General features: G+C 42.0%; 1 protein-coding gene and 1 long non-coding RNA gene across 3 annotated transcripts; one reads left to right on the top strand and one right to left on the bottom strand.

The window, feature by feature from the left end:
• Positions 1-6,732: 6,732 nt before the first annotated feature.
• LOC109199280 (uncharacterized) lies at positions 6,733-9,621 on the bottom strand. Of its 2 annotated transcripts, XM_019354580.2 has the most exons (4): positions 9,113-9,621; positions 8,924-9,009; positions 7,411-7,743; positions 6,733-7,172 (listed from the first exon to the last, which is right to left on the bottom strand). In XM_019354580.2, exons 2-4 carry the CDS (start codon positions 8,982-8,984, stop codon positions 6,961-6,963), a joined length of 606 nt encoding a protein of 201 aa, XP_019210125.1. In that variant the 5' UTR covers positions 8,985-9,009; positions 9,113-9,621; the 3' UTR covers positions 6,733-6,960. The 2 variants fall into 2 exon arrangements, with proteins under 2 accessions (XP_019210125.1, XP_025758773.1); XM_025902988.1 differs by having other exon boundaries at positions 6,739-7,172; positions 8,924-9,621.
• LOC109199324 (uncharacterized) lies at positions 7,563-8,586 on the top strand. The gene is made up of 2 exons (XR_002059746.1): positions 7,563-7,645; positions 7,889-8,586. It is a non-coding gene; the product is annotated as an uncharacterized LOC109199324 (long non-coding RNA).
• Positions 9,622-26,118: the final 16,497 nt, after the last annotated feature.

Below are 26,118 nucleotides of genomic sequence, written 5' to 3'. Positions count from 1 at the left end.
GCTTCTGTTACGCTGAGAGGCACGGTGAGGAAAACATTAGGCTTCATACTTGTCTCGACTGAAGTAATTGCTTTATTATCTCATGCCAATATCATGCACATACAGATAGCAACTTCTCAAAATGGCCCCCAATCTATTTCCTGCTCCCTTTAAATACCCTAAAGACCACGCCTTCTCCAATCAGACTGGCCTATAAAAGAGCTGCAATTGAGGCAGGCCACCTTTTTACTGGGAAAACAAGATGGCCACCACAGAGGTAACCTGCAAAACACTCTTATTACATGATTGCTTCCCAACATTACTCACCACCCCCCCCTTCAGGTTGACACATATCCGGCAAACGGGAAAGATAGTCAGCAATAAGATTCTTCTTACCCGGACAATGCTGGATGGTGAACTGGTATGGCTGGAGGGCTAGGCACCAGCGCAGTATCCTCGCATTTTGATGTTGTTTGGAGTGCATCCACACCAGGGGTCTGTGATCTGTCTGAAGAATAAATTCTCTTCCAAGGAGATAATATTTCAACGAATCAATTGCCCATTTAATTGCCAGTCCTTTTTCCACTGTGGAATAGTTCTTTTCCCTGTCAAACAGCTTCTTACTTAAGAAAAGCACAGGTTTCTCTTCACCAGCTTCTCCCTGTGCCAGCACTGCTCCAAGTCCAACATTAGAGGCATCTACCTGCACAACAAATGGTTTGGAGAAATCCGGGCTTTGCAAAACAGGTGCTTCAGAAATCTGTCTCTTTAATGATTGGAAGGCATGTTCACAGTCGTCATTCCACATCACTTTAGAAGTGTGTTTTCTCGTGAGATCTGTAAGAGGGGCTGCCAAGGTTGAGAAATGGGGAATAAACCTCCGAAACCAGCCAACCAAGCCCAGAAACGACCTCACTTGCTTCTTGGTTTTAGGTCTGGGAATTGTTTGTATAGCCTTTACCTTTCCAACTTGTGGCTTTATTTGTCCATGGCCAACAATGTATCCCAGATACTTCACTTCTTGTGCCCAGGCACACTTGCTCACATTCAGAGTCAAACCAGCCTTCTGGATCTTCGCCATCACAACCTTTAGATGCTGCAGGTGTTCCTCCCAAGACTCACTGTAAATCACCACGTCATCCAGGTAGGCAGCTGCAAACTTGAAACAACCATCAAGGATAATGTCCATCAACCTTTGAAAAGTTGCAGGTGCCCCATGAAGACCAAAGGGCAACACAGTGTACTGAAATAAGCCCATTCCTGGAATTTGGAAGGCTGTGTATTCTTTACAGGACGGCTCTAAAGGCACTTGCCAGTAACCCTTACACAAATCTAAGGTTGTAATGTATTTAGCCTTTCCTAGTCTTTCCAGTAGCTCATCAATCCGTGGCATTGGATAAGAATCAAAACAGGAAATACTATTTAGCTTTCTCATGTCAGAACAAAATCGTAGTTGAGGGGAGTCTTTCTTTGGAACAAGTACAATGGGGTTTGACCATTCACTCTTTGACGGCTCAATCACTCCGAGTTCCAGCATCATCTGAACCTCCTTCCTCAACGGTCCCATCATCCGTTCTGGGATCCTGTAAGGCTTAAGACGAACAGGTTTTGTGTCTTTCAAGATGATGTTGTGTGTTATGGCATCTGTTCGGCCCGGTTTGTCTGAGAACAAAGATGGAAAAGATTGCCTCACCTCATTCAACTGATGCCACTGATCTTCAGTCAGATGTTCAGGAGGGTCTTCAGATTTGGGCATGTCTCTGAATGGACTCATCTCAGCATTTCCAACCTCCAAAATGCCACTGTCTTCAGGCTGAACATCCCGTACCATCAGGATTTGCTTTACAACTGGTTCCGGGGCATTTCTTTCATGATACTCTTTTAACAAGTTTACATGTAGCAGTTGCTTTGATTTGTGTCTGTCTGGACAAACGACCTCATATGTCACTAGGCCGGTTTTTCTGGCCACAGCATAAGGTCCTTGCCACTTAGCCAGCAGCTTACTTGGTCCAGTAGGCAAAAGTACTAGAACTTTTTGACCAGTCTTTAGTTCTCTCTCACAGGCATGCTTGTCATACCATACCTTTTGCTTTTGCTGCGCCTTCTGCATATGGTCTCTAACCTTTTCTCTGTATGTTTCCAGTTTGTCCCTCATCTGCAATATGTAGGAAACGATGTTGGTCGTCGAAGCCACTTCAGTAGACCCCGGTGCCACTCCAGCCACCCAGTTCTCTTTCAGCATATCCAGAGGGCCTCTAACCTGCCTTCCATAGAGCAGCTCAAAAGGGGAGAAACCAGTTGAAGCCTGTGGCACTTCTCTGTATGCAAACAATAGAAAAGGCAACCATTTATCCCAATCTTTGCCAGTATCATCAATAAACTTTCTCAACATTTGCTTCAATGTACCATTAAATCGTTCCACCAAACCGTCCGTTTCTGGATGGTAGGGAGTAGTTCGAATACCTTTTACACCAAGTTGGTCATAAAGAGACTTTACCAAATGTGACATAAAACTGGTACCCTGATCTGTCAGGATCTCCTTTGGAATGCCAACTCTGGAAAAAAGGTCTACTAAGCATCGAACAATGTGTTTGACCTGCAGAGAACGCAGTGGATAAACATCCGGATATCTTGTGGCATAATCACAAATGACTAATGCATATTTATGACCATTACTGCTCTTAGGTAAAGGACCTATGATATCCATAGCTATTCTCTCATAAGGTACATCCATTATTGGTAACGTTTGCAACTGAGCTCGGTCTGAAAGTTTGGTGGGAGCCACTTTCTGACATTCATGACATGTTTAGCAGTAGTCAACCACATCTTTGTATAATCCTGGCCAGTAAAAACGTTGAGCAACACGATTATAAGTCTTTGCCTGTCCCAAATGTCCTGACCATGGTACAGTGTGGCCCAAATGCAGAATTACTGATCGGTACTCTTTTGGTACAACAAGTCTGGGTTTTTCCATGTCTGCTAGATACAGAAGGTTATCCTTTATTATGAAAGGTTCTCCAGTTACTCTTTTAAGCCCTACTGCATTTTCTTTTCCATCATCCACGTTGCATGCTTTCTTAAAGAGAGGTTGTAAAGATGGATCATTTTCCTGTCTTTCTCTAAAATTATTGGGAAACTCCCACTGAAGATCAATAGGTGGAGACATTGGTAAGGTTGGTTCCGGAAGTTTTGCCCTACCACTGTTTTTATTTTTCTCCTGCCTATGTTGTTGTTTTGTTTTCCTAATTTTACTTCCTCCTTCAAATAAGTCTTCATCTACATCTGGCAGTGGTTCTAAACCCCTTTTCATTGAACGAGTGACAACAGCACAGGAATAGGCTTCAGAGTTATTGCGAACCAAACTGTCTAAGATTGGCAAGTCTTCTCCCAGAATGACATCATATGCTAACTGATCCAACACTCCTACAGTTAACATAAATGCTTGGCCCTCAACTTCAATAGTGACATCTGCTGTTGGATAATCTTTTTGACACCCATGAACACAAGTAATATTTACAGGTTTGTTAAAGTCAGGTAATACATTGCTCAACATAGAAGATTTAACCAAGGTTTGTGAGCTACCAGTGTCAGCAAGAGCCTTTACTGTTTGGCCATTTATTGAAACATCTACCACATGCTTATGTGGCACTAAACCATCACCAGTTAGTTCACCCTCAAGGCCTGTAGAGGGAACTACACACAACTCTACTGACTTTGGTTTTCTTAGGGGACATAAAGAAGCTTTATGACCTGGCTGCTGACAGTAATAGCAAATGAGGTTGTACCTTTGACTGCAATGTATAGGCTTCTTACCACCCCTAGTGTCCAAGCTTTCAACACTAGCCACCCCTGGAGGTTTTACCTCCCCAAACCTTGGTCTCCCCACAGTCATCTTTGACTTAGAAGGTTCACGATGAGCAGCCAGGTAACGTTCAGCCAGATCTGCAGCTTCCCCTCCTGTCTTTGGGTTGTGCTCCTTCACCCATGTGCGGACATCTGGCTGCAGCACACGAAGAAACTGTTCCAAAATAATGGTTTCACCAATCTCTTCTTTGCTCCGACTGTCAGGATGCATCCATCGCTTATAGAGTCCCTTTATCCGATTGTAGGTTTCACGCACACTCTCACCCACTGGGACACTGGTGCTCCGGAACCGGTATCTGTAGGTCTCCTCTGTTACATTAAACTTGGATAACACTGCAGCTTTAATGGCATCATAAGAGTCAGACTGTTCTTCATCCATGCCAGCATAAGCTTCAAGGGCTTTTCCAGTCAATAACGTGACCACTCTAGCTGCCCATTCAACTTGTGGCCATCCCCACGTTTTAGCTATACGTTCGAATCGTACAAAGAAACTTTCAGGATCCTCACCTTCCCTGAAGTCAGGTATTCTTGGCTTAGCACCATGGTGCATTTCTGCTCTCTGCACTGGAGCAGGTTGAACAACATGCATTTGAGGCTGTGCATGCAGTGGTTGAGATGGAGGAGGCAGCTCAGCTTGGTGCTCAGCGACTCCGTGAGGTGGCTGCAGAGCTGATAGTGGAGGCAGTTGCCCAGTCTCTTGCTTTGGGAAAACAGCTGCTGTGGAAATGTCACTCTGGACAGAAGGCTGAAGTTCAGAATGTACATCATGTTGCAGCCTTGGTATATTGTCACTCAGTTGTTTAATCTGTTCAAACAGTATTGCTTCTGTTCTTCTGGAATGCCGCATAAATGCTCTAATTTCATCAAAGATATCCGGTTCAGAAAGTTCTTTACTCACAACACCAACTGCAGTCTGCTTAGGTCGTACTACTGGTTCAAAATCATCCTCATCAGCCATTGCTCCTTCAGGTGGTGGATCTGGCTCAATTGTTTGTCCACCTTCTCTTTCCTCCATGTCAGCAAGGGGGTTTTTCCTTGTCCCACGGTTTCTTCCACGTCCTACACCCCTCATTCAGCGTGTTCTCTCCCTCATTCACAGGTGTAACCAAATCCCACTCCTGACACCACTGTTATGCTGAGAGGCACGGTGAGGAAAACATTAGGCTTCACACTTATCTCGACTGAAGTAATTGCTTTATTATCTCATGCCAATATCATGCACATACAGATAGCAACTTCTCAAAATGGCCCCAAATCTATTTCCTGCTCCCTTTAAATACCCTAAAGACCACGCCTTCTCCAATCAGACTGGCCTATAAAAGAGCTGCAATTGAGGCAGGCCACCTTTTTACTGGGAAAACAAGATGGCCACCACAGAGGTAACCTGCAAAACACTCTTATTACATGATTGCTTCCCAACAGCTTCTTGTTGTTGTAACAGATTCTGTACAGGGAGTGCAGAATTATTAGGCAAATGAGTATTTTGTCCACATCATCCTCTTCATGCATGTTGTCTTACTCCAAGCTGTATAGGCTGGAAAGCCTACTACCAATTAAGCATATTAGGTGATGTGCATCTCTGTAATGAGAAGGGGTGTGGTCTAATGACATCAACATCCTATATCAGGTGTGCATAATGATTAGGCAACTTCCTTTCCTTTGGCAAAATGGGTCAAAAGAAGGACTTGACAGGCTCAGAAAAGTCAAAAATAGTGAGATATCTTGCAGAGGGATGCAGCAGTCTTAAAATTGCAAAGCTTCTGAAGCGTGATCATCGAACAATCAAGCGTTTCATTCAAAATAGTCAACAGGGTCGCAAGAAGCGTGTGGAAAAACCAAGGCGCAAAATAACTGCCCATGAACTGAGAAAAGTCAAGCGTGCAGCTGCCAAGATGCCACTTGCCACCAGTTTGGCCATATTTCAGAGCTGCAACATCACTGGAGTGCCCAAAAGCACAAGGTGTGCAATACTCAGAGACATGGCCAAGGTAAGAAAGGCTGAAAGACGACCACCACTGAACAAGACACACAAGCTGAAACGTCAAGACTGGGCCAAGAAATATCTCAAGACTGATTTTTCTAAGGTTTTATGGACTGATGAAATGAGAGTGAGTCTTGATGGGCCAGATGGATGGGCCCGTGGCTGGATTGGTAAAGGGCAGAGAGCTCCAGTCCCACTCAGACGCCAGCAAGGTGGAGGTGGAGTACTGGTTTGGGCTGGTATCATCAAAGATGAGCTTGTGGGGCCTTTTCGGGTTGAGGATGGAGTCAAGCTCAACTCCCAGTCCTACTGCCAGTTTCTGGAAGACACCTTCTTCAAGCAGTGGTACAGGAAGAAGTCTGCATCCTTCAAGAAAAACATGATTTTCATGCAGGACAATGCTCCATCACACGCGTCCAAGTACTCCACAGTGTGGCTGGCAAGAAAGGGTATAAAAGAAGAAAAACTAATGACATGGCCTCCTTGTTCACCTGATCTGAACCCCATTGAGAACCTGTGGTCCATCATCAAATGTGAGATTTACAAGGAGGGAAAACAGTACACCTCTCTGAACAGTGTCTGGGAGGCTGTGGTTGCTGCTGCACGCAATGTTGATGGTGAACAGATCAAAACACTGACAGAATCCATGGATGGCAGGCTTTTGAGTGTCCTTGCAAAGAAAGGTGGCTATATTGGTCGCTGATTTGTTTTTGGTTTGTTTTTGAATGTCAGAAATGTATATTTGTGAATGTGGAGATGTTATATTGGTTTCACTGGTAAAAATAAATAATTGAAATGGGTATATATTTGTTTTTTGTTAAGTTGCCTAATAATTATGCACAGTAATAGTCACCTGCACACACAGATATCCCCCTAAAATAGCTAAAACTAAAAACAAACTAAAAACTACTTCCAAAAACATTCAGCTTTGATATTAATGAGTTTTTTGGGTTCATTGAGAACATGGTTGTTGTTCAATAATAAAATTAAGAAGCAGACATTAAAGATAAAACTGAAATAAACCTACAGTGCTGTGGGCCTGCTGTCTGTGCTCAGTTCATCTGTTTCTGCAGGATTTTAAACAGAACTCTGAACAGCAGCAGCAGACTCAATGCTGTTAAAAGCTCTGAAACATTTTAACCTGCTGCACTTAAACAGGAGGCTGGTTTGTAGATCAAAACAACAACAACAACAGCAACAACAACAACAACAACAACAACAACAACAACAACAACAGCAGCAGGAACTGACAGACCAACTTTCAGTCCAACAGATCCATCCTCCTTCTCTTTGTCTTCCTTTCCTCCATCTTTGTTGTCTTCATCCTTCTCTTGTCCTCCTGGCTGACCTGCAGGTGAGAAACAGGTGTGAGGTGTCAGCTGTCAGGTAGGTGATGAGTGAAGAACAGAACAGAATCCATTTCCTCTTCAAACTGCTGTCAGACATTATCTACTGCACTCTGATCACATCACTCAGACCAGCTGCTTTCTACAAAGTCTCATCAACAACATCTTTAGAAGCAAACATCAACAACCAGGAAGCAGCTTCACCTCTGATCACACACACACTCAACTCTACTCACTCACCTGGAGGATCAACATGAAGGTGGATGATGCTGATGAGCTCCCATGAGTCTGTTTCTCTCATGTAGACATGACACTTGTATGTTCCAGTATCATTAATCGTCACATCCTTCAGAATCAAAGACACGTCTCCATCCTTCATCTGTCTGTCCTGCAGATCCACCCGATTCTTAAAAGATGGATGCTGGTCATCAAGAGGTCGACCATCCCGGTAAACGAAGACATTTTTATCTCCCAGGTCAGCTCTGCTCCACTCTAAAACTATGATGTTGTTGTTTGGAGCTCGACATGTCAGAGTGACGTCCTGTCCAGACTCAGCTGTGATGTTTTTCTGGTCTGAAAGAGGAAACAACACAGAGCAGAGAGGTTAAAGGTCAAAGTACAACTGTTCATTTCTACAGCAGCCAATCAGATACACATAATAAAAGATCATCTTCTGTTATTAGATGATGATCTTTGATTGTGTCTCTTCTTGTGTCAGCTGCTCCCTTCAGGCGTCACCACAGCGAGTCTTCTCCTCCTCCGCACCTGATCCCGAGCATCTTCATCAGGGCTGATTTGTGACAGAAGGACAGCAGCAAGAGTGAAAGGGAAGGTTTAAAGATGGCAGTGAGCTGCTGTGATGTTTGCTTTGGAGACTCTGACACAAAGACAGGAGGCCGAGCTGAACATGTTCAGATTTTCATTGAGAGCAGAATGGACGAGATTATGAACGAGTTGATCAGAGGGAAGCTCAGGCTGAGAGGTTTGGAGACAAAGTTCATGAGAAAGACTGAGATGGATGAAAAACATCATCTGAAACCATTTTGTGAACAAATAAAAACAAATCTTTAGTTTTAGAATCTGTTAGTTTGATCAAATGTTGTTGATGGACGAGTTCATTGAGACTCTGGATGTCTGTCAGACTGAGTCTCTGCTTTTATTGTAACAGCTGTACTGATGCTCCTAAATCTGGCCTCTGACACAAACCTCCAAACAGTAAGAATGAAAAAAGAATAAAACCATTAAAAACTCTTCAAGCAATAAATAATCAAACCTGAAAAAGAAGAAAATCATCTGGAAACTAAACTGAACTAAACACAAAAAGTCCAAATGGAATAAAAACTAATGAGAAAATCCAAAACTACAATAACTCTGTTGCACAAACAACAACATGTGCTGATAATAAGTGAACATAATGTGTGAGAGAAAGCAGCCTCTCATTATAAGACACTGTGAGTCTCTGCATGCTGCCTTTATGGAGCTACAGCTGTTTGTATACACTGAACAAAAAGCTTTGTAGCTGTATACTGACTCCTGACACTACAACACATCACACTGACACACACATTACACTTCTTTGTGTCTGTGCTGCAAACTGCACCAACACACACAGACTCCACCCAGCTTTGTGTCGATCGCAACACTGAATGAATCAGAAACTAATTCTTAGAGAAATATTATCAGCATGTAAACCAGACTGAGACTCTTTATCTCAGAAATAAACTCAGTTTAGTTTCTAACAGTTAAATCTCACCTGCAGAGACGAACAGGACAAACATCAGCGTGGAGCAGAGTGACGCAGTTACAGCAGACATGTCCGTGTTCTCTGTTTCTGCTGATCTGACTCTTAGTTTGTTCTAAAGAGACGAACAGGACAAACATCAGCGTGGAGCAGAGTGACGCAGTTACAGCAGACATGTCCGTGTTCTCTGTTTCTGCTGATCTGACTCTTAGTTTGTTCTAAATGTCTGAGTCTGTTGGTGTTTTCACTCAATAACTGAACCTGAGTTTAAACCTGAACACATCAGATTATATTTAAGGTTTAAATAAAGTTAAAGCTGCGGTTCAAACTCTTCCGTGTCTCGTGAGGACGTCGCGTTAGAGTGACGTTTGGTAGGTTGGACTGAGGATGCGCAGAAATAAGTGCGTCATAACAAACGAGGCGAAGTGGAAAAGTTTTAGTGTTCAGTTGTTGAACGATCTCCACAGAACAAAATCAGAAGCTCTCATGTGTCGTCATGTATGAAGAGGAGGCAGCATTTAGCTGTAGTCATGAGGGATTAATAATAAATGATGGAAAACTGGTTTGATTTCACATTCTTCTCATTTCCATCAAGAAGGAAGAGCTGAAACAGAAACATCCTGTCTGCAGAATATTTGCTGTTCATGCTTTATATTGTAAGGTAGACCCTACAATAGTCCATACAGAGAAAAACACCAACAATCATATGACCCCCCTATAAGCAAACAATAAGAAAAATTCCCTTTTAACAGGAAGAAACCTCCGCCAGAACAAGGCTGAGGGAGGGGCGGCCATCTTCTGCAACCGGTTGGGGTGAAAGAAGGAAAACAGGATAAAGACATGCTGTGGAAGAGAGACAGAGATTAATAACAGATATGATTCGATGCAGAGAGGTCTATTAACACATAGTGAGTGAGAAAGGTGACTGGAAAGGAAAAACTCAATGCATCATGGGAATCCCCAGCAGCCTACGTCTATTGCAGCATAACTAAGGGAGGATTCAGGGTCACCTGGTCCAGCCCTAACTATATGCTTTAGCAAAAAGGAAAGTTTTAAGCCTAATCTTGAAAGTAGAGATAGTGTCTGTCTCCCGAATCCAAACTGGAAGCTGGTTCCACAGAAGAGGGGCCTGAAAACTGAAGGCTCTGCCTCCCATTCTACTTTTAAATACTCTAGGAACAGCAAGTAGGCCTGCAGTGCGAGAGCGAAGTGCTCTAATAGGGTGATATGGTACTACAAGGTCATTAATATTAGCCTGACTATTTAAGACCTTGTATGTGAGGATTTTGAATTGAACAACATAAACTAGCAGATGTGAGATCACTTACTGTTGTCAGGAGTTCAGGAAAATCCTCAGTTTCTGCTTCACCGTGGTGAGAAAAAAACAAAAATGTGAAAACATGAAAAAAGCGTGTTAATGGAATCAGTCCAAATCAGCTGTGAGTGTGAATCAAACTGTAAAACTGAAGTAAGCAGAATAATCCTGATAAAGTCCTGGTCTCTGACCTCTCTGACTGTAACTCTGATACTGAGTGAAGCAAAACATTTACTTTAACTATAAAAGACCGGATAGCACAAAGGATGAGGTGGGTCTGCTTTGTGTAAATATTTTTTGATATGGCCTAAACTCCAAAGTACAAACTTCCAGTCTGTAAGGAGAGCTCATGTGGGAGCTCACGAGGAACCTTTATTTCTAATGTTTGCTTAATATGGTTTTGACAGTAATGATTAAATGAATCATTTTACAGTTGAGTCATTCATCAAGATTTTTATACCTGAGTTTAATTCAGACAGACTTTAAAATGAATACTGTCACTGCTGCCCATTGTTCCTTCAGTGGGCTGGTTTCAGTCATTATGCAAATGTACTGTTTATAAGGTTTGGGGAAACCTGCAGTCAGCTGAGACTGAAGAAGTCACTTGGATGAGTGACGAAACGTTTCTCCCACAAAACGCTACGTCCAGATGAACAGAATCAACTTTTGGAGAGTCACTGCTCCTGCTTTTCGATGCTGGTTGATTTAGAATGAGTCTGATTTAGTAACTGTAGCTTTTTATATGAGAGAGAATACAAACACACTTCAATTATAAGTTTTCACAATTTATTATCAAAACGGTTAGAACTTAAAATTAGTATTAGATGACGCCATGGACTTCCTCTCTCCGGCTCAGAGACAAAAGGCTGCTGCTGCCAGGCAGTAAATGCTTTTGATTATGTATGAAAAACAAGATACTAAGCTGAGTGTTCAAAAGTTGGTGAAAGGCTACAGTTCTTTGGCTGAGGTTTCTTCTTCTGCAGCCTTTTGGCCATCTCCATATTTGGAGATGGACTTTCTGCCAGTTTTTCCTTGCTTGCTCATAGGGGGGGGTCATATGATTGTTGGCTTTTTCTCTGTATGGGCTATTGTAGGGTCTACCTTCCAATATAAAGCACCTTGAGGCATCCATCTTTTAAGAACCGGGTGGATCTGCAGGACAGACAGATGAAGGATGGAGACGTGTCTTTGATTCTGAAGGATGTGACAGTTAATGATGCTGGAACATACGAGTGTCGTGTGTTCATAGAACAAACGCGCTTATGGAAGAACATCAAAAACATCACACTGAGTGTTGTTGTTCCTCCAGGTGAGTGAGTAGAGTTGAGTGTGTGTGTGATCAGAGGTGAAGCTGCTTCCTGGTTGTTGATGTTTGTTTCTAAAGATGTTGTTGATGAGACTTTGTAGAAAGCAGCTGGTCTGAGTGATGTGATCAGAGTGCAGTAGATAATGTCTGACAGCAGTTTGAAGAGGAAATGGATTCTGTTCTGTTCTTCACTCATCACCTACCTGACAGCTGACACCTCACACCTGTTTCTCACCTGCAGCTCAGACAGGAGGACACACAGAGGATGGACCTGTTGGACTGATGTGCTTCTTGCTGCTGCTGTTGTTGGTTTCCTGATCTTCAGAAAAACCTTTCCCAGCTGTGATCTGGTCTTTAGACTGGACTAGAACCAGTCCCGGCTGGTCCACAAGCTCACAAATCTGTTTAGTCTTGCCCTCATTGAGCTTCTGGACGATTTTTAACTCTGAAAACAAGGAAAGAATTAAAACGTGCACATCTAACTGAAGCTCTAAAGTGCAGATTAAGGCTCCTGCAGTACCTTGGGTGGATGCCATGGTGCTCGTGGATCCTGAGCAGCCCTGAAAGACAAATCACAAAACACGCCAGTGAACTTACAGAAGAATTGCTTCATTTCAGTCTACGCCCATAAAAGCCGGATTTGATTTCCTAGCAGGCAGCACTTGTTTCTTTTTTAAAGAAGAAAAAAGTGGGAACACAAATCGCCTTTTAACGTGTCACTGTTGTTAGCAACATGTTATCATGTAGCTTGTCTGTAAGGATGTCACATTATTGCCACATTCTTGGTTCTGATGAAACATAAGATACAGTTGTTGAGACCAGGCTAGTTTGAAGTTATTAATTTGACAGCAGCTGGACTTCTTTGGTTCATGAAGCTGTCCCACATAGAAATCACACCTTAGGTCATGTGACCCAAATAAGCCATGCATTGAGTCACACGTCAGCTCAACTGATGGGACCCTTAACGACCTGCATAGAAACCGTGTGGGTCAACGATCCATCACGCATGAGAGGTGAAATGTCTTCATGAACCAAAAACCCTGGTTTCCTTCTACTAGCTTGCAGTTTAATATATTTTTCTTTATTTCCCAATTACACTGAATTTAGAAAGTCAACCAGACAACCACAGGTTAGCAGATTGCACAGCACAGAAGAGCTAGCTCATCAGGCCGGGATGCTGTGGTCTGTTTACACCTACAGGCCAGTGGCAACTCTTTCAGTGACGATGTGCACATCCTGGTTTGAGTGGGGAGCCGTTATGTGAAAAGGCGATGACATCTCTGAACGATTGTTCATCATCTTACAGTGATGTGATTGGTACTCATGGTACCAGTTTGCATACTGACGACCCTGAAACTGAATTGGTGGCTCATTGTTAGTCAGTGGTGCTGGTTTCAGTTGTTATGCAGCTGTTCTGCTTAAAGTGACAGTGGATAAAAAGTGATGTTAGTGGAGAATTTTCTGAGTTTTTAGTAAAAAGTGTGAAGTTGACAGTTTGCTGTTCAAACTGATTTGCTGCTCTTTGTATATTTGTCACACTTCAGGAACATGTAGGTTTGAATTTGTTCCCTTAATAACAAACTCCTCCATTTACAATCTTCAGTTTGTGTTTTCTTTGTTTAATAGTTAAATGTAATGTGTTTGATCTGAAACATTTAAATGTGACAAACATACAAAAACCAGGAAACCAGGAAGTAAACAAACACTGTTTCACTCTGTATGTGTTTGTTTCCATCTTATGTTCTTATATGTTGTTTGTGTGAAACTTGTGATCAGTATTTTAAAGTTTTTAAACTGAACTCAAACACATAAACTACAAACTGGTCAGACATTAGAAATGAATTGTTCCTCTGAGTTTTTAACCTGCTGTTGTGTTGCTTTTGTGTGCTGCTGTCATTGATGGCTGCTGCTGCTGTGACAACAGACACACAAACAGTTTAATGTAATCAGAAAACAATCTGAAAAAAGATGGTTTATGTTTTAAAGCTGATTTACTTTCACACTCCAACACTGTTATTATGTTCTGCAGTCTGAGTGTGTAACAGCACTGCCCCCGTGTGGTCAAACTGGAGCATTGCACATGATAATTCTCACCCAGCAAACTTCTTAGACCTCCACACACATCTGACCCTGATTTAGTGGAGACTTTAGAAACTTCAGTGTTTCTAAAGTCTAATTGCGTTTATAAGATAATTTTTTAATGCAGCCTATGAATTGGGACACAGCTGATGTGTTCTGCTTGTCTTATTTACATGTACTGGTTCAGTTTGTTCAGGCTTCAACTATATATGGCAGAGTGATTTTATTTTCCACAGTCACAGCTTTTATAGCTCACTGTAAATAAGGCCATGTGTCGTTCAGAAAGCTTTAATTACAAGAATGCAAGAATTAAAGTGTTAATAACAAACACAGATAATAAATCTACATGTAAGTGTTTATTAACAGAAAAATTAAAGCTGAGGAACACAGGATGAAGATCCCATGATTTAGTTTAAAAATAAAATGAATAATTTAAATTAAAACAATGAACGACTGAGACTCAACAGAGAACAATAACAGGATCAGACTGATCCATTAGTTTATTGTATAGAGACACCCTTCACACTGTGTCCTACATGCAAACATTTGCAGCTCACAGACTCAGACAGTGTTCACACAGGCTGTTAACACTGAGATCATTGGTTATTGATTTCACTCTTTAAAGCTTTAAACAGATTGGAGAGACAGTCCAGGCAGATGGGATCACGTGGTGAGTGAAATAAATACAGAGGTGGTCACCTCTGTATTTAATCATTAGTTATTATTCATCTCTGGCTCTCTTCCACATCTTGTCTTTATCCTGTCTTCATCCCATTATCCCAGCTGGTCGCACAGAAGGCTGCTCCTCCCTCCTCCTGGTTCTGCTGGAGGTTTGTTTCTCTTAAAAGTTTTCTTCCTGTTTACTGGCGCTAAATTGCTTGCTTATAGGTGGTTGTGTGATCATTGGAGGTTTCTTGGTGTTATTGTAGGGCCGTACTTTACAACATAAAGCACCTTGATGACTGTAGCGGAAATTGGATGTCCCCCCGAGCAGCCTGAGACTCTTTTATCATAACCAAGGGATGATCCAGTGCTAACTATTAGCTTTATCAACAAATAAAATGCTTTCTCTCTCCTGAATCCAAACTGGAAGCTGGTTCCACAGAAGAAGAAGAATTATTCACATCGGCGGGCTCAGCATCCTCAACCTGAGATTTCTATCACGTTGGACAACCTGGTTTCTCTCTTATTGGGCTCACCTGACTCAGGGCATAATCCAGAACCATGTCTAGCCTTCCAGTTTCATCCAAGCTGCCCAACCTTCCAGCCTCATTTCCACCAGTCTGTGAGGAAGTCTTACTGTGAGGAGCTTACAGGGTCCAGTTGTCCAGCGTTCCAGTTTGTTTCATATCAGGTCCTCACCGGTGAAGCTATGAGCCAACTGCCTTTGTTCCACCTGCGCCCTCTTTGAAGAAGAAGCAGAGCTCTCACAAGCACCTGTCTGCCTCTCTGCCTGGGACCACTCCAGAGACTAAGCTAGTGTTATTTGAGCCTCAGCAGGTTCCCTCTGTTTTCCACATGATGAGAAGGAGATGTTTCAGTACGAAGCAGGAAGTGGTTCAAACAGGAAACACTTCTTCCTCTTCAACGGAAAGCGATAAATAGAAATGAGCGACAGATAGGTGCTTGTGGATCTATGTCCTGTGTGTGCACCCACTGTGGGCCCTACTGTGGGCCTCTCTGCTCTTAGTGTCAGCCTACTCTATGAGCGACACACGAGCCTCAAAGGCCAAGCAATTCAAAATCTTGACCAAAAGAAGACACCACTCATGTAGCTGGACCCAGGCTCGCCCCACTTATGCTCAGCAGTGCTTCCCTCTGACAGCAGCTCCTCTGTTACTGAATAAATGGAGCTCTGAGCTCTGATTGTGGAGCAAAACAGCGGAGATGATCTCTGTGAGTTATTTTTACTGTCATATTATAACATGTGATGTTCTAGCATCATGTTATTCTTTTTAAGCCTTAGAAAAGCTTCCTCTGTGTCCATTAAACTGATGACATCAGTGCTGCTGTCTAGTTGTTACATTTAACCCTAGAACACTATCGCTGGGTGATTTACACCCGAGCAAATACATTTACATGATTTCTCTCTCCTGCAGCTGTTTGCGTGTCGAGGAGCCTGTGCCTTCACCAGGGAAGTCTCAAATGTCCCAGGAATGGGTGGACCAAAGACCAGCTTTCCAGAGTCATTATTTTGTTTTAGGAGGGGTTTTTTTTCATTTTGTTAGACATGGCACAGTTGAAAGTAAAAGACGACCACTCTAATTTGTCATGATTTGTCATATTTTGATATATTTGATTACTTTTTATTGGTCATATTATATCGGGTAAAAATCACCCGGCATTAGTGATTGTGTTACTATTTATAGCGATAGTGTTCTGTTTAATTTTCAAGGTAGGAACATCTGTAAAAAGTACACACAATATAACAATACTGTAAAATTACAAGTAAAATACTTTGATTTAACTACAATCTAAGTATGTAATCACAGACTCAGCCTGACTGCCTTGAAGTTCAGGTGTCTTCACTGCCTCCTCTGATAAGAGCTGGAGACCTGAGTAGGTGCTTTTTAGTCTGGGAGGGTTTTCAGTCGGCCCCAGGAGACTTTAAAAGGCCTCTTTACTGTTTCACAAAGGAAAAAGAACGTCCACAATTTAGACTTTGAGGTCCACAAAGGAAATTTTATTCAAACAGTTTAGCAGAAGCAAAGCAAACTCAGAATCACAAACAACCACAAATAAATTATACAGAATTAACCTTATTCATTTATCAAAATAACCTGCTCTGAGCTAATGCTTTTTCTCTTCTTATCTTTGTGAAGATGAGACTGGCACATCCAGGTCTTAAGACGTGTTTTATCCCAGTGTTTCTCCGTCAAACTGAACAGCAAGATTCCTTAAATATTATGAATACAACCAGTTCCTAAATCTTTTCTTTTTAATCCAACATGGTAACGATGAAGACGAGCAGAGAAAGAGTCCACAGCTGGGGGCAGCGCTCACTGCCCTCAGTGTCGCTGCTGGAACGCTGAAGTTTTGCTGAAGCTTGCAGGGAGAACATCCCTGCGAGCTTCAGTTTATGCTCTGTCCTGTCATCCAATCAGATTAGCATATAATTCACTGATATTCAGCCCCAGCCTGGTGTTCTCTCCATCTCTGACCTTTCACCCCCTGTTAACTAAGCCAAAGGTTTTTTTTTATTTCCATCACTTCTTAACACAGAAATTCCATCACATTTAAACGTCATCAACACGTTCATTATAGATTTCATCCCTTTTAATTCAAACACACTTTCTCTTTAAAACTGTTTGTCAATCACAATTTACTCAATTTATTTTTATTCAATCACATATTTAAAGACTCATTCAGATATCAGAGCGTCCAAACTCTCTCACACACATACTTTAGTATCAGTTATAATCAACTATCCGCTCAGTATGATCTGAGCTGTAAAACTGTATTTATCAACACAAAACTTCAGAGCACTTCAGAGCAGCTCCTTCAGTGGCTGCGGCACCCATGATGTGGGACGGAGAGATTTCGCAGGTCTTTCCTCCGCTCTGCTGTCAGACTCCACAACAAAGACTTTGCAGCTGATCAAACCCACACATGTGCAATAGGACTAAGTGTAATACTCTTTCTGACAAAGTTGTATTTGCACTCAGTTGTATATAGAATTTGTTTTCTATTTTTATCCCATTATTGTTTTCTATTCTATCCGGTACAGTTGTGTACAGTATCTTATTCTTATTCTACTCCAGTGTTCTCTAATTTTTGCTATGTAACTTTCTGCTGTAACAAAACAAATTTCCCACATGTGGGACTAATAAAGATGATCTTATCTTATACTTCACATTCACATTTTAGAATATAAAAGGACAAAACTGGACAATTTTCACTACATTTCTCATTAGTTACTGTTAGCAGAAGTGTACAAAGAAAGCAGAGCTTTAGCTTTAGCTCTCTACATCACTTTTAAGCCTGGATGTTGAGACTTTTGCTTCCTCTCAGCTGTGATGACAGTCTCTGTCTGCTCCATCTCACTCAACATCATCCATCTGACCTGATGCTAACTGACAAACTAAAGATAAAATATTAAATTCCTTTTGGATCACGTACATTTAAAACACATTTAAAGTGGATCTTTTAAAAGAGAAGGGAGTGACCTGACTGTTGTGTTGAGACAGGTGTGAAAAATGAGTTCACACACATGATTTTGTCTCTGTGACACTTTTCTAACAGCTGTATTTAAGATAAGATAAGATGGCCTTTATTAGTCCCACAGGTGGGAAATTTGTTTTGTTACAGCAAAAGTGCAAAGTTATGTAGCAGAAATTAGAAAACACTGGAATGCAATAAAATACAATAAAATAAAATAAAATACTATATACAATAGAATAAAATAGAATAGAATAATATATACAATAGAATAAAATAGAATAGAATAATATATACAATAGAATAAAATAGAAATACAAATACTATATACAACTGAGTAGGAAAATACAAACACAACTTCGTCAGAAGAAGAATTGCACATATAGCAGTCTTATTGCACATGTGTGGGTTTGTGTGTTTGATCAGCTGCAAAAGTCTTTATTGTAGAGTCTGACAGCAGTGGGGAGGAAAGACCTGCGAAATCTCTCCGTCCCACACCGTGGGTGCCGCAGTCTCCCACTGAAGGAGCTGCTCAGTGCTGTCACAGTCTCCTGCATGGGGTGGGAGATGTTGTCCAACAGGGATGACAGCTTAGCCACCATTCTCCTGTCACTCACCACCTCCACTGGGTCCAGAGGGCATCCTAGAACAGAGCTGGCCCTTCGGATCAGCCTGTTCAGTCTCTTCCTGTCCCCAGCAGAGATGCTGCCCCCCCAGCAGACCACACCATAAAAGATGGCTGAGGCCACCACAGAGTCATAGAAGGTCTTCAGGAGTGGGCCCTCCACTCCAAACGACCTGAGTCTCCGAAGCAGGTACAGCCTGCTCTGCCCTTTCCTGTAGAGGGCGTCTGAGTTATGAGTCCAGTCCAGTTTGTTGTTCAGATGAACACCAAGGTACCTGTAGCTGTCCACAGCCTCAATGTCCATACCTTGGATGTTCAGTGGTTGCAGTGGAGGATGTTTGTGCCTGCGGAAGTCTACCACCAGCTCCTTGGTTTTACTGGCGTTGATCTGGAGGTAGTTCAGCTGGCACCAGTCCACAAAGTCTTGAGTCAGTCCTCTGTACTCCTTGTCGTCCCCATCAGTGATGAGGCCGACTATTGCAGAGTCATCAGAGAACTTCTGCAGGAAGCACTGGGTGGAGTTGTGGGAGAAGTCTGCAGTGTAGATGGTGAAGAGGAACGGAGCCAGAACCGTTCCCTGTGGGGCCCCCGTACTGCAGACGACCCTGTCCGACACACAGCCCTGAGTCCTCACATACTGTGGTCGGTCGGTGAGGTAGTCCAAAATCCAGGTAGTGAGGTGATGGTCCACTCCAGAGTTCTCCAGCTTGTCCTTCAGAACCGAGGGAAGAATAGTGTTGAAGGCACTGGAGAAATCAAAGAACGTGATTCTCACAGTGCTCCCAGCGGTCTCCAGGTGAGCGAGGGAACGATGTAGGAGGTGAATGATGGCATCATCCGCTCCAATGCCAGGCTGGTAGGCAAACTGAAGTGGGTCCAGTGATGAGCTCACAAGGCGCCGAAGCTGAGCCAGGACCAGCCGCTCCAGGGTCTTCATCAGGTGGGATGTCAGAGCCACCGGCCTGTAGCTGTTGAGGTCCTTGGGGCGTGAAGTCTTTGGCACTGGAACAACACAGGAAGTTTTCCAGAGCTGTGGGACTCTTCCCAGCCTCAGGCTCAGGTTGAAGAGGTGCTCCATCACACCACACAGTTGGTCCGCGCAGGACCTGACGACCCTCGAGCTGATGCCATCTGGACCCGCTGCCTTCTTGGCTTTAATCAATTTAATTTTTAAATACAAACAGAAGACTATATCTAGCTGTATCCACTGTATGTGGCAGCTCTATTATACCAGCTGTTTGTTGCTGGTTTTCCAGTAAATTTCTCTTGATAAACTATTACTTTCCTGTTACTTCATAATGTAATGGCAGCTAATAAATGTCTGCATTTCTTCAAATGTCTGAATAGAACTAAAAACTCTTTTTCTATTATCCTACATTTCATTCAGTCACTCGTGGACTTGGATGAGCGTTTAAAGGCTACGATACTGTTTCACAAAGGAATAAGAATGTAACACCCACAATTAGACTTTAATTGCAGGAACTTTTATTTAAAGAATTTAGCAGGACAGAAGCAAACGCAGAATTGAAAACAATAATAATAGTAAATTTTTCTTGGAAAATTATTACCTTCCTGTTACTTTTTAATGTAACGACAGCTAATAAATCTATGCTCTTTTTCTATTATCCTACATTTGATTAACTCACTCGTGGACTTGGATGAACGTTTAAAGGCTATGACATGTAAAACGAGTCATCAAATCTAAACTCAGATGTTGTCCTGAGCTTGGTATTGTTCAGTCATCTGTAATACAAATAGAGTGAAATCATTTCAATCAACGCGTTCAGCTGACAAACAAATCTTTGAGGAAAAAAGGGCGTGTGTGTGTCCCCATAAATGACTTCCCTAAACCTGCTGGTCTGGAAAATCCAACAGTTGTCATAAATTGCAGGGACAAGGTAAAAAACTTGGGCGTGTGGTTCGACATGGTGCTCTCTTTCGAGTCTCATGTAAAAAAGACAACAAAGACCGCCTTTTATCATTTGAGGAACATAGCCAGAATCAGACAAGTTTTGTCAAGCGACACTGCAGAGGTTCTTGTCCATGCATCTGTGTCTTCACGTATTGATTATTGTAACGCTCTTCTTTCTGGGCTACCAAAGAAAAGTTTTAGAGGTCTACAGATGGTGCAAAATGCAGCTGCTCGCATTTTAACAAGGACTGGGAAATTTGAGCACATTAGCCCTGTACTGAACTCTCTGAATTGGCTACCTTGTCAGGTTTGAGCAGATTTTAAGGTCCTGCTGCTCACCTACAAGGCTTTAAATGGATTGGCACCTACATACCTCTCCGACCTTTTACATCTTTATGTTCCATCCCGTGCTCTCCGATCTCAGGACTCTGGCCTTCTAAAAGTTCCTATAGCCAGAAAAAAGACAATTGGAGAGCGTGTTTTTTCTTTTCGTGCCCCGTTTCTGTGGAACACCCTCCCTCAAGATATTAGGCAGGCATGCTCTGTGGAGGTTTTTAAAACTAAGCTGAAGACACATTTGTTCACCCTATCTTACATGTCTTAATTCTATTGCTTTTAGTTTTTAAATTTTTACTGTTTTTAACTTGTATTGTGTCTTTTACCTGTATTGCTATGTATCACTTTTATTTTACTTATCTTTTTAGTTTTAAATAGTTGTACAGCACTTTGTTTGAAAGCGCTTTATAAATAAAGTTATTATTATTATTATTTTTATTATTATTAGTTCATCTAAACAAGATGCACTTAGCCTAAAACAGACATGGATACGTTTATCCTACCATAAAACAATAAGACAAGGTATGACCTCTCCCATGCTCCCAGAGTGTGGGTGTGAAAACCAGAACACCATGGAATGCACACAAAGCCTACTAATATCATTAAAAGATTATACTGACTACTAAGTACAATTTTCCATTGACATTCCCCCCTGCTGTCAGTATAACTTTTAAGTGAGATATCAGTACGTAACATCTTGTTATACATTTTCTGTTACATCGTCATCAATCACACAAAGTCTTCACATTCCAACAAGTCAGAGTCTTCATCATCATTTGTCACGGCTACGTATGCAGCAACAGTGGAAAATATTATGCGGTTATCCAATTTCTCATTAATCTCATTCAATGGTAAACTGCATCCTACAGATGAACAAATGAATTGTTAATGGTCAAAATAAGAAATTAACATTTTCAAGATCACTCCAGCTTGGTGGTGCTCCTGTAAATCACATGTCTCTCTGCAGAGTGCTTTAGGTTCTGCAGGGCGTCATAAATGTGTCTTCCAGTTGTTTCCATCACTGTCCATAGGACCAGAGTCCAAATGTATGTAGAATAGACATTCAAACATACCAGTTGAGTTTGTTGTTTGTCAACATGGGTCTCAGCTATTGTGAAAGCTGCAGACCTCTTCAGCACTCTAGTTTTATGGCCTCTGTTCTGTGGGGGACATTTGACTCCTCCATTGTCCATCCTCTGCAGGAAAACCCTCTGTGGAAAGGGTGCTGGATCCCGTTATCTTACTGTTATGATCCCAGCAGTTTTCAGTGTGCCATCGTGTGCACAGTACAGTGACACAGCATTAGGTGATGTTCATAGGAAACTGCTGTCATCATCACCATAGCTTCTGGGTCCTGTGCTTTTCACAGAATCATGATGCCATCCTTGGACTCCCCCTGCGTTGTCACTTTTGGAGCTTGGCACGCTCCCCTCACCCTTCAGGTGCCCGTCTGTTGTCCACAATCTCCTCTGTTGGCCTCTGGAAAGCCCCCTTGGCACAGCTTTCATTCCAACGCAGCTTCGTGGTCCTTGCTGTGGCTCCGAAGTCGGATCTCATGATGGGCCCCAACCAGCTCGACCTTTGACCTCAACCACTGCCTGGACTGTCAGCTATGCCTGGAATGGGTTGCTTCTCACTGGGCCTCAGAAGATTTCTCAGGAGATTCCTTTCAGCAATACTCTGACTGCTGCACCTGTATTTCCTTGCTAGGAGGAAAAACTTCTATCTGGAAAGCATGTAAACCATCATCAAACCAAATTCTTTAGTTCAGTGAGCTTCATTTATGGACCATCAAAGCCTCATCTGAACACAGATGCACCACTTGCATAGGTTTAATACCTGTTGACTAACTGTTAATCACACAAAAATCATAAAAACATAGTTTAGAAAACATAGTTTCATGTAACTCTGTAATTCTGGACCCCTCCTCTTGACGCATGGCCACTCCCATGAGTCAACTCATCAAACCTAGATTCCTGTCTGAGAGAAAAAGGTTAGCTAGATCATGTCCCAGGCAACATCAGGGTGTCTCCCCCTCTGGAGCAGCACCACCCCGGACCTATAACCCTGCAATAAAAGATGTTAGTGTGTTTTGCATATTAAGTTTGTTTAAAACCTGGCTCTGCCAGGAGCCTGCATATACACCATCATGGCCTGGAAAACAAGATCTGGAAGTAAAATCAAACTCCACACTTATAAACAATTGTATCATAAGAGTAATAAAGCATTCAGCATCAGCAGGACAAGTATCATGTGCAGGTTTTCTCAAATCAGTAAACTACAATTATTGCCATAATTTGCCTCAGACATGGATCATCCCATGTACTCAGTTAGCATTAATATAATCGGTGACTTCCCTTAAGCAAAGTCACTCCATGTATTTAACACTAGGAGCTCAGTAGTGGCCAGCTAATGAGCCCCATATTAAACTATTCCATAAACACTGCATCTCTCATTTGCTTTCTCATGTTACTTGTCCGTCTCTGCTGAATCCTCTACATGCACTCTTAGAAAAACAAACATTAGCAACACACATGGACAATCCTGGTGGTCAGGCGCAGGTCGACAGGGTCCAGAGGTGCTGTAAAAAGACCATAAAGTTAGCCATCCATAGCTGTGGACAGAAGTGGCACTAGTTTCAACACAGGAAATGTTTCACATGTTATTCACATCGTCAAAGTAACCTTCACATTTCCCCAACAACACAGTGTAACAGCATCACCAACTCATAACCTGTAAACACAGTTTTCTTCACACATGAACCCAGAAATCCTGTCATAGCAAAACATCAACCAGCTATCCTGGTATAAATCACATGATCAAATCACATGAAGAACTGTAATGCTGTAGAAATGTTAGTGCTGCGCAGGTGTATACACACTTTCTCACAGTTACCTCTGTGAGCAACACAAGGTAGTGAATAACACCCCTGATAGATGCACAGACACAGAAAGTGGAATGTAAAAGGTTAAATCATCATGCAACCTCGAATGTTGTTGTCATCTTTCTGCTCCTGTAAAAAGAAACACACATAGATTCATCTGCACCTTTGTCAGGTGGGGGTTAACTTCGCACAGTCGTGTTACATCAGTAAAGTCTTGTCAGCTTTTGTCAGCTTTTACCAGTCAGTCAGTTTTATTTTCTCTCACTCATTTTCCATTCATTCATTCATTCATTCATTCATTCTTTGCTGATAGTGGAACCTATAGTCGCATTTTCATTTCCACTCTCAGCAAAATGACGTCATTTCAAAAAGAAAAAGAATTTTAAATTGGATTACCTCGCTGAATCCTTTTTGAGCAGGGACTCTCATTTTAATTGTCCCAAATAAGTGACTTTCTCCTGAGCCCATTTTAATGGAGAAGCTCACTTGCAACGGTTTCCTCGACATGTCGTATAGCGTTTCTGTTCTAATAGTGCAGATCTGCTTAAACAGAGATTATCAAACAAAACTTTCAGTGCACTGTAAAAGTATCAAAATAAAAAGGTCTCGTTAAGTCATGACACACGCTCCTCATCTCAGGAGGGTAAATCATACCATTAGCATGATTTATCAAACCATCATACTAATTGGCAGGCTCAACTTCACAACAAAAGAAAAATCATCAGCTAGATAAACTCCAAACCAACCATCAGCCGCACAACACACAACATAAGCCTCATGTCTCATTAGCTATGAATTTAATCTGTACTTTTTACTCATTTAGGCCACAGATTTTATTAAGTTTTCCTTTTTCCCGTCATCATAAAACATGTGACATGTTGTCATGCATTTCACAAAAGAAGTTTGTTCTTATGTATTCAGAGTTGTGTATCTGGGTGCAGGATTCACTCGCACATCAAAACAGGAAACTCAGTGTTTTAGAGTCTCCACTCTTACAAACTCCAACACATCCCATTCACTCGTGCTAGAATTCAATCACCTTTCATTAATCTAAGAACGATCAACTAATTTGCATATCAGCTATTAACCCACTAAGATGACAGGACAACAGAGATGCATGTTCAACATGTTATCACAAAAATAGAATTTCCCTCATACAGTAAATTATTTGTGCTGCATCAGTCAAGCAGAAAGCATCTCCCAATTTACTATATTAACAACTAAATTTATTGTCTCATCACTGGTTGGTCAAACCAGAATCTTTTTTCCCACAAAAATTAAACTGTTGTCCTGCAACCTAGAGAGTTAACTGTCAGCATTTGATAAATTCAGCATTTGATAACAAATGTCTGTTAAATTTACACTATTTTAACACTGATGAGAGATAACAAGCTGATCTTCATTGCATGTGTGTTTGTGTTATTAGGCAGGTTTAATCGATGTCTGTGGAGTTGCATCTCCAGCAGGGCATGTTCTTAAAGCTGCCTTTCCTACACACTTCTCTGCTATTAATTGATCATTTTGTAACTGATGTGCTATGAGTCCACTGGTCTTTGCATCACTTCTCATCACACGAAGTGACTTGGACAAGATGATAAACAGACTCACATGCTCAAGATGTTGTCTAATCTTCATGAGCTCTCTTGTGTTTGTGTTAGTAGGGTTAATGCATGTTCTGCTTGTGTGTGTGATTTTGTATATGTTTCTTTTTGCAGTGTTTCAGACTCTTTCACAATTTTCCACTTAAGCAGTCAGTTTTCTTTTCCCCAGGTTTGCTAACCCAAATTTTAATTTCCCACATTAAACAACAGCTTTCCTCTGTGTTCTCACCTACTGCTCTCACTCTGTTGTCCTTTCCCACTTCAACAGTCCAATAGCCGGCAGTTCTTCTTCAGCTTTGTCCTGTGTTCCACTGTCTCTTCTTGCCATTTTACTCCAAATGTGGCAAATGTCAAACTCCAACAGTCTCCTCAGTTCTCCTCAAACGTTCTTGTCACAGCACAGTGAATTGTCTGTGTCTGAGCAACCAATCAGAGAGCTCCTTACATCCCACGGTGTGGCTAATTTGAATAGCCTCCAGCAAGTTGTTAATCGAAGAGCTAATCCAGCAGCTAATCCAGCACCTAATCCCGGAGCGAACAGGAAAGGGAAATGGATTTTGAACTGCAGTTTATTAAAGTGCCAGTGGAAAAAGGATTTTGAAAGGCAGTTTATTAAATTGCAATTGGAAAAATGATTTTGAGATGCAGTTTATTAAAGTGCAATTGGGAACCCACGTGTTTGCGTGGGTTCCCTCCGGGTACTCCGGCTTCCTCCCACCATCCAAAGACATGCAGCTTGTGAGGATAGGTTAATTGGATAATCGAAATTGTCACTAGGTGTGAATGTGTGAGTGAATGTGAGTGTGAATGGTTGTCTGTCCATGTGTGTTGGCCCTGCGACAGACTGGCGACCTGTCCAGGGTGTACCCCGCCTCTCGCCCTATGACAGCTGGGATAGGCTCCAGCGCCCCCCGCGACCCTGAAAAGGATAAGCGGAAGCGAATGGATGGATGGATTTTGAGATGCAGTTTATTAAAGTGCAATTGGAAAA

The sequence above is a fragment of the Oreochromis niloticus genome, linkage group LG3, assembly GCF_001858045.2.
Source record: "Oreochromis niloticus isolate F11D_XX linkage group LG3, O_niloticus_UMD_NMBU, whole genome shotgun sequence".
Classification (NCBI taxonomy): Eukaryota; Metazoa; Chordata; class Actinopteri; order Cichliformes; family Cichlidae; genus Oreochromis; species Oreochromis niloticus.
The sequence above is the reverse complement of the archived record's forward strand: the minus strand, read 5'-3'. Positions and strand labels throughout refer to the sequence as shown.

What these genes read in the sequence shown, in the direction of transcription:
- LOC109199280 (XM_019354580.2), bottom strand. Translation starts at nt 8,984, where the DNA reads ATGTCTGCTGTAACTGCGTCACTCTGCTCCACGCTGATGTTTGTCCTG. An exon ending in TGTCCTGTTCGTCTCTGCAG is followed by an intron (nt 7,744 to 8,923) that starts GTGAGATTTAAC and finishes TTCCTCTTTCAG; the next exon opens with ACCAGAAAAACATCACAGCT. An exon ending in CCTTCATGTTGATCCTCCAG is followed by an intron (nt 7,173 to 7,410) that starts GTGAGTGAGTAG and finishes TCTCACCTGCAG; the next exon opens with GTCAGCCAGGAGGACAAGAG.